Genomic DNA, 9,220 nt, shown 5'->3' with positions numbered 1-9,220 from the left:
CGGTTCACCTCCGTTATTTGGTATGATTGCATTCAAACTAAAAGTGAACCGGACCAGAGTTCACATAAACCGTACCCCAGACCACCTCTTCCAGGCGGACTCGGGTATGGTTCACAGGTGCACACAAGAGTTCAGAAGTCACGTTCACACTAGCTAAACGTACCGTACTATGACATCAAACGAACCCGGGTGCAGACCAAAAGTGCTAGTGTGAAAGCACCCCAATTCTTGCAATTAAGAACATTTCCATAGGAACATTTCCCACTGTTCATTGAAATAATTCAGACCTTTTCCCCATCAGAAATCATTTAAACTAAACAATTTCAATGTTTTTTTCTGCATAACGTGCTTTGAAACATAACAACCAAGACTTTTTTATAAAAATGTTGAATTTCTTTTGTTACCCTCTCAAAACTCTGTGTAAATAAATAAATAAATAATCCCCTTTTAGTTTTTCCTTCTTAATGTCATAATTTAGACAGCAACGATTTATATTTCTTAATTTATATCCAGCAATTGAGACTTTTTAAAATCAGAATTATTTGTTTAAACCAAAATATTTAGAAGGCAAAGTTTAAATAAGTTTAAGTTAAACTTAAACATTACGTTAAAGTTGGCAATAATTACAGTATAACTTTTTAAGTGATACAATTTCTAGAAAGAAACCCCAGTAACACTTTTTCAATGAGTGTCCTAAAAAAGGTTAAAAAAGAATTGTGGGTAAACTAAAATATAAACCTTTTCTCACTTTATTTCTCACAATTCCAAGTTTATGTCATGATAATTTGATTGATAAATTGTCCCATGGATTGGAGTTTCCTCCTGCATCTATATCTGTATGCATTCCCTTGCTGAAACACACTGAAAGTTGATCATCTTTTTATGTGCTTTTTTATTTATATGTATAAAGTCATTGGACCATAATATATCAGAGCCGTGAAGCGTGACTCTCTACTCGCTATTCTCTGGAAATCAGCAGGTGTGTGAAACTGCAACATGAAAGTGAAAGCACACATGAATGAGAAGCATTTGAAGCTTCAGATGAGTTGTTTTCTACCTTCGCGGCCACTTCAGCGCTGATCTCTTCCTGCGTTTCTGCCAGTCGTTTTTTGGCCAGTTCGGTTCTTCGGTCACAGTCTGCGATGAAGGACTGAAGATGCTCAGCGGCCTGAAAAAAAAACACCACCATCAGCCATTTACACACATTTAATATCATGAAGATCAGCGGTGGAAAACTACTTTTCCCACATTAAGGGCCACATTAGACACTGGGTCGATTTTAGAGGGCAGGACCGATACACTTAACACAGTTCTACCCAAAATATGAAATGTTTTACATATAATAATAATAATAATAATAATAAAAGTATGTGAAATTTTATGAGACAATAAAATACAGAGCACATAGTTACAGTTGAGGCCAGAATTATCATTAACTATTCTGTTCAATTTTTAACAATTTAGGCTTACTTTTGAGAAAAAAAATCTAGGATTTATATTTAAAAATATTTCCTTTAAAGTCTCTCCAGGTAAAAATTATTGTGTGATAACATTAAAATCAGGGCAATCCAAATATATACATGTTAACAGTTTGGTTTCTGTTGCAATATTAACATTTGAAGTCAGGCTGAACATCTGAGGTAGATATGCAATATAATACAGACATAACATTCATCAAAAATGCCCATCCAAAGCTCATACTCACATCCAGCTCAAAGAAAAACTCCTGCTGTTTAGAAGCGATCTCGTAATCTGCTCTCAGAGCCAGATCGTGAATCTTCACACACTCTCCCAGATCCATGCGCTGCACAAACACACAAACACAGCGGATTACAGACTGCTACAAACTCTGGAGGTCGTAAGAGTAAATGAAGAGCAATGATCACCATTCAGGTTATGGATGAGCAAAGTTTTAACAGCAAAGAAATAATGACTAGGTCTGCATGAGTGATCAAATCAACTCAATGATCACTTTGTTAGTAAAGCTGGCTCTGTAATCAGTAGAAAATCTCCAGCAGGTGCTTTCAGATGGAGCAGCATTTATTACAGAGTTAACAATCACAGTATCGCGTTCATAATCACAGAAGACTTATAATGAAATCAAGATAATCATTCAGCATTTAGATAATCGTTCTCTGCGAGCTGTGAAAATACCACAAAAGATAACATATTTTTACTCCAAACTCACTTCATAACTTTAGTCGAGTGTTTGAAATAAATTCTCCTGTGAGATTATTCAGCAGCTGTGTGATTATCAGTTACACTGCATCAATAAAAGCAGTTTAATCGTTTATAATGCAACCCTATGCAAATTTCCTGGGTTTCTTCTATGTGGGTGTTTGTGTGAGAGACGCCCTCTGCCCTTCGGATAACATTTACTAATAATAACAGAGCCGTGCTTCCCTGACAAGATGTGCATGATGAATCCAGGTTTTGATTACTCATTTTGATGCAAATTTCCTGGGTTACTTCTATGTGGGTGTTTGTGTGTGAGACGCCCTCTGGCCTTCGGATGACATTTACTAATGATAACAGAGCCGTGCTTCCATGACAAGATGTGCATGACGAATCCAGGTTTTGATTGCTCATTTTGATTTATCAGACAGCTTCAATACGGAATAACCTCGACCTTAAAGAGGAGATACTCACAGTTCCTGACAGTATATCGTGCGGACAGGACTCCAGCAGGTGACTCTTACACACACGCTCATCTGTGAACTTGATCCTCTGACGCATCGTGTCGCCTGACAGAAAACAGACACAACATATGAGTATAAAAAAAACACATCAAAATTAAAACAATTAGGATATCATGTTGACAAAATGATAATGCCAGAATCCCCAATTCTATTAAATAATGTAAAAATGTCAATCAAATTAAGTTATTCAAAAGACAATAAATCCTAACAATATTTTACTGAAATAAAACAAAAAATAAATAAATAATAATAATAATAAAACTTTTAATCAAATCAACAACATTCTGAGAGCAATCAAATGACTACAACTAAATTATATGCATCGTATACTAATTTTAAGGTTATGTCAATTTGATTTTATCGAGTTTTGCTGTTTTTGTTGTCGATCTTCGGGCTGGGCAATTATGAACCGCCAACTTATCCAGCGGATGCCCTTCCAGCTGCAACCCATCTCTGGGAAACATCCACACATCATTCACACTCATACACTACGGATAAATTTGCCTTCCCAATTCACCTGCACCACACTTCTTTGGACTGTGGGGGAAACCGGAGCACCCGGAGGAAACCCACGCGAATGCAGGGAGAACACGCAAACTCCACAAAGAAATACCAACTGACCCAGCCGAGGCTTGAACCAGCGACCTTCTTGCTGTGAGGCGACAGCACTACCTACTGCGCCACCATTCACAACCTATAATCAATCTAATTTTTCCAGGTTCATTCATTCATTTTCTTTTCGGCTTAGTCCCTTTATTAATCTGGGGTCGCCACAGCGGAATGAACCGCCAACTTATCCGGCATATGTTTTACGCAGCGGATGCCCTTTCAGCTGCAACCCATCACTGGGAAACATCCATACACACTCATATACTACGGACAATTTAGCTAACCCAATTCACCTATACCACGTCTTTGGACTTGTGGGGGAAACCTGGAGCATCAGGAGGAAACCCATGTGAACATGCAAACTCCACGCAGAAATGCCAACTGACCCAGCAGAGGCTCAAACCAGCGACCTTCTTGCTGTGAGGCGACAGCATTACCTACTGCACCACGGCATTTTTCCAGGTAAATTTTTTCAATTACTTTCCCTACCGTGTGGAGTCACGTGACCCAGCTCTGTTTACACTTCTGCGTTGAGCCTTCACACAGCCATCAAGTGACCGCATACCCATTACATGACTGACACTGACCTCTCAGAAAAATGTTAACTACACGTCACAACGACCTATAGCGCAAGCTATATGATCGGTCAGCTTGGTAGCGTTGACGAGTGTGTTAATTGTAATCTTAGTCGCCCTAGTCTGATCAATAAAATGAGGACACTGTCAATTGCAGACTTTTTCTTAAATCGTGACTCCTATTATGACAAATGAATCAAAACATTTGTGCTTCTAATCCGGTATCAGTTATTTAATGCAGTTATTTAATTATAATAGAATCTCAATTTAATAGAGTAAATTAAATTAACAACTAATCTAAATTAATTGAATCTTAATTTAATAAAATTTATAAGTGGCATGAAATTATTCCAGCCAAATCAGAAACTATCACAATCTATTAAATAAATCACTAAAGATGAAGATCAACACTAATTATAGAAAATAAATCAAACATGAATGTCATTGAATAACAAAGTATATTTTAGCTTAGTCAAAAATAAAAAATAAAAAAGAACGACACTAAAGTCATAACAACAAAAAAAAAATATCAAAGGAAAAACATTGACTGCAGCAACACATTTACAAAAACATATCTGATGAAATTATGACATCATCCATTCTAATTATAGTAAGTGGCTCAATCATCTCATGAACTCACATCAGTAAAATTAGACCTGACGTGATATCTTCTTCAAATTTCTTACTGTCAAATGTATAATGTACAAGAACTGAGAAATGAGACTATAGTGATATCGGTAACAAATGTAACGACAAAAGCAGAAAACAAAAATGTTATGGGTTTGCATGGATCAAACTACAACATCAGAATATAACATATCTATAAAAAAGTGGTCAAAAATGCATTAAAAATGTGGCACTTTTCTTATGATTTATAAGAGAAGAAACAAAGGATCAAATTCGGTAAGTTGAAAGGGGGAAGAATGAAAAGATTTAAGCCATACTGACATAAAAATCAAACCACCCAAATCATATGAATTATGACTGTATTTTAATCAAGTCAACTAAATCACTGTAATCAATAACAGTGATAGAAATTGAGTTTAAATCATAAAAATAAATAAATAAATAAATAAATAATTATAATTTGTATATATCAAGTCATGGCAACAAAATCAGAAATAATCAATCATACATGATTCCTGTCAATCAACTCATTGATTACAGTCAGGTGAAATTATTCAAATTATTAGTCTTTAACAGATCTGTCAAACAAATTACACAAATATCAACATGTACACAATATATTTATATATTATACATCTAATATTAGCACATTCTGTCATTTTTGAACAGTGACAACTTGTGACTTTGTCCCTATATCGTGTTTACTATGATACTATTCTGTCAGAAATCAAATGCAAGTATGCCTTCAATACAACATCAGCACTATTTGACTGTGAACAATGTTGTACTTTAAATTGAGGTAAAGTTAGTTTTATTATCACGCATTCTGACAATCTCCCTAATAATATAGTTTTAGAAAAGTATTGTTTGTCTATTCTAAATAGTGAAATCATATTAGCAGCCAATCACTATCGAAATACAGCATAATAATTCATAGTCACTTAAATAGTGGTAATGATTTTAAAGTCATACTTATATGCTATTTCACACCCAATATTCAAAGTAGTGTAATAAACAATATATAGACCTTTTCACAAGATGTCACTGTTCAAAACTGAACAAATGTGCGAATATAAAACCATGTACTATAGTATTCATTATCGAGGTAAAGTTTATTTTATTTTCGCACATTCGTTCAGTGACAATTTGTGACACGCTCCATATATTGTTTACCAGGGTACTTTGAATATTCTGTCTGAAATCTCATGTAAGCAGGGCAGATTTAACAAATAAGCAAAGTAAACGACCACTTGGGGCCCCAGGAAATCTGAGGGCCCCCAAATAAATACCTAGAAGTATAAATTATGCCTATAAATGATATACAACATCATTTATTATCATATTTTGTATGATGTGGGCCTAAAAAAATAAATAATTAATAATAATTAATAATTAAAGTTTAATTGATTACTTCTGTGCAGATGTGTCCCCAACCTTTAATCTTAAATTAAAAAATTTAAATATTTAATTAAAACTATTAAAACGTAATTAAAACCATTAAAAATTGTTTATAGGCCTATATTATACATTTATTAATGTCATTCATACAATTCATTTTGAGAAAACAAATCATCTAAAAAGTTTTACAAGATGCTTTAAATGATGTTGTTATTATTATTTTGCATTAAGACAATATACAGAAATGGAGATTGAGTGATATAAGAAAAAAAAAGCAAAATAAATCAATTAAGAATAAACTAAAGTACAAACGTTTGGGTCCCATGGCTGGAATTTCTTAGCAGGGCCCCCAAATCACTAAATCTACCCCTGCATGCAAGTATGACTTGAAAACAACATTAGCACTATTTATTTGACTGTGAACAATGCTGTACTTTGATAGTCATTGGCTGCTAATATGATTTTACTATTCAGTTTGCATAGTATGGACTTATATTCTTATGGAGAATGTCTGAATGTGCGAATATAAAACCAACTTTACCTTTACCTTACTTTGAATATTTGGTCTGAAATCTCATGTAAGTAGGTAAGGATTTAACCAACTGGCAAGGTAAGCAGCCACTTGGGGCCCCAGGAAATCTGAGGGCCCCCAAATAAATACCTAGAAGTACAAATTATACCTATGCATAAAATATAACATAATTTTCTATCATATTTTGTATGACGAGGGTCTAAAATAATACGTGTAATTTTTATTACTTCTGTGCAAATGTGTCCCCCACCCTTAATCATTGAGCAGTCCAGCAGTCAAATTAGGTAAAGATTTAGTTTTAAAAACGTAATTAAAGTTATTTAAATATTTAATTAAAACTTTTAAATGTAATTAAAACTATTAAAAAAATATATATGAATACAATACTCATTTAATCATACAACATATTCATTTTAAGAAAACAAATCATTTAAAAAGCTTTACATGTTGTTGTTATTATTATTTTGCATTAAGACAATATATAAAAAAGGAGATTGAGTGATATATAAAAAAATAAATAATATAGGGCAATAAATAAATCAATTAAGAATAAATTAAAGCACAAACTTTTGGATCCCATGGCTGGAATTGCCTAGGGCCCCCAAATCACTAAGTCCGCCCCTGCATGCAAGTATGACTTGAAAACAACATTAGCACTATTTATTTGACTTTGATAGTCATTGTCTGCGAATATGATTTTAATATTAAAAATGTGCATAATATGAAATTATATTCTTATCGAGTCAGAATGAGAGAAGATAAAACCAATTTTATCGCAATTTTGTCATTGGCTGCTAATTTGAGTTCCTTATTTCGAACTGGCAAATAATACTTCTCTGAAATGACAATAGTCTGAATGTGTGAATACAAAACCAACTTTACCTCAATCTGTTATCAAAGTCATTATTGAGGTAAAGTTGGTTTTATATTGGCACATTCGTTCAGTGATATCTTGTAACATTTTCCCTATATTCTTTAATAGGGTACTTTGAATATTCGCTCTGAAATCTCATGCAAGTATGACTTGAAAACAACATTAGCACTATTTATTTGACTGTGAACAATGTTGAAAGTCATTAGCTGCTGATGATTTTACTATTTAGAATTGGCATATTATGAATTGTCATTGTGAAGATGGTATATACGGTACAAAACCAACTACACCTCTACAGCAACTAGCTGCTAATATGATTTCCCTATTTAGAATTGTCAAATAATACTTCTCCGAAATGACATTTTTAAGGAGATAGTCATAATGTGCGGTTATAATAACAACTTTACTTCAATATAAATCAACAAGTCCATAATTAACACACTAAATCAAAATAATAGTTTAGTTTCGATTTGGAGAATGGAGTCACTCACCATCTCTGCCAGTCCCCATCAGCTGGTCCAGCATGGCTCTCATCTGAGCCTGGGCCGACATCTTGACCACTTTACTGCCCTAAAACGTGTAAAAGAGCTGCGTTCACAGTAAAACCGAGTTGTTTACCTGACTGCTACCCAAAACTCCTCATATAGCAGGCCTCGACTCTAGCGGCCGCCGATAAAACTGCCAAAACCGCCTTCTTAAACTCACTAACACACGTCCTACTAACAGCTCGTCCACTCCTGTGTTTTCTATCCCTCAGAATGTGCGGTTTATAGCTGTGAAATCCCGCTGAAATCAGTCAAATCATAAATCAGTGAGTTAGTCTCGTGCGTTAGCATTTAGCGGCTAACGGCAACTCTTCCCCGGCGCCCCTCAGTCCGCCTTATATGCGCTTATTTATCAGTCCTAACGCTGCTTTATCAGTCCGTGTATCGCTATGTTGTGTGATGGTCCATATTCGCAAAGTTTTGACAGTGTTTATTTGTTGTTGCTTTATTGTTTTATTTCTGTTTTTCTCTGTTCTCTCGGAATGAGACTTCCGACCCGCGCGCACTGCTCCCGCTCGGTTGCGCGGCCTCGAGGAAGTGCCGCAGAGCTCGAGCATTGATTGGCTGATGGGCGGTGACGTCATGACGATGGCGTTGCTGCAGTCGGGCCATTGTGAGGTCATCAGAACATGTGGACCAGCGCGATGGTGTCGAATAAATAAAGTCACGTTAAACATGTCGGAATTTCATGTCATACTTGAGAACAAAATAAACATCCAAAATATCAAAGGACTTTTCAGGTTTTATTTTTGTCATTGACCATATATAGGCAAGAGAAGTGCTATAATGACACTCTTGTGTACATAATAATGTGTTGTTTTTGTTTTATATATTTTTTAGGATAGAAAAATCATGGCTTTCATACATTTATACCATATTAGGTCATAGTTGTTACAATTACTTGTTATATAATTGTAATATTGTCTGTCATATTTCATAACAGGAATCATTTGGTGACATTTTTCAAATGACTTTTCAGGTTTTAGTTTTGTCATTGACAATAAATGGAGAAGTTTTTTAAAGTGTCAAAACAACAAATTTGACCCCCTTGTGTGCATAAAAATGTGTTGTTTTTATTTTATATATTTTGTTATGGTCAAAAAATGTGGCTTTCATACTTTTATATCATAATAGTTCATATTTGTTACCATTGCTTGTTATATAATTGTAATATTGTCTGTCATATTTCATAACAGGAATCATTTGGTCACACATTTCAAAGGACTTTTCAGGTTTTAGTTTTGTCATTGACCATAAGTAGACGAGAGAACTTTTTAAAGTGTCAAAACAACAAAACCGACACCCTTGTGTGCATAATAATGTGTTGTTTTTATTTTAGATAATTTTTTTCTGATAAAAAA

General features: G+C 34.4%; 1 protein-coding gene across 1 annotated transcript in view; it reads right to left on the bottom strand.

The window, feature by feature from the left end:
• zgc:158803 (LUC7 domain-containing protein) overlaps positions 1 to 8,385 on the bottom strand; it is a 21,896-nt gene extending 13,511 nt beyond the window's left edge. Inside the window, exons 1-4 of the mRNA XM_056456164.1 lie at positions 7,806 to 8,385; positions 2,650 to 2,744; positions 1,706 to 1,804; positions 1,058 to 1,168 (exon numbers count right to left, since the gene is read on the bottom strand). Of these exons, the coding sequence (XP_056312139.1) occupies positions 1,058 to 1,168; positions 1,706 to 1,804; positions 2,650 to 2,744; positions 7,806 to 7,866 (366 nt within the window). The 5' untranslated portion in view covers positions 7,867 to 8,385. The remainder of the gene's footprint in view (positions 1 to 1,057; positions 1,169 to 1,705; positions 1,805 to 2,649; positions 2,745 to 7,805) is intronic.
• Between the last annotated feature and the right edge of the window lie 835 nt (positions 8,386 to 9,220).

The sequence above is a fragment of the Danio aesculapii genome, chromosome 1 (assembly GCF_903798145.1).
Source record: "Danio aesculapii chromosome 1, fDanAes4.1, whole genome shotgun sequence".
Classification (NCBI taxonomy): Eukaryota; Metazoa; Chordata; class Actinopteri; order Cypriniformes; family Danionidae; genus Danio; species Danio aesculapii.
The sequence above is the reverse complement of the archived record's forward strand: the minus strand, read 5'-3'. Positions and strand labels throughout refer to the sequence as shown.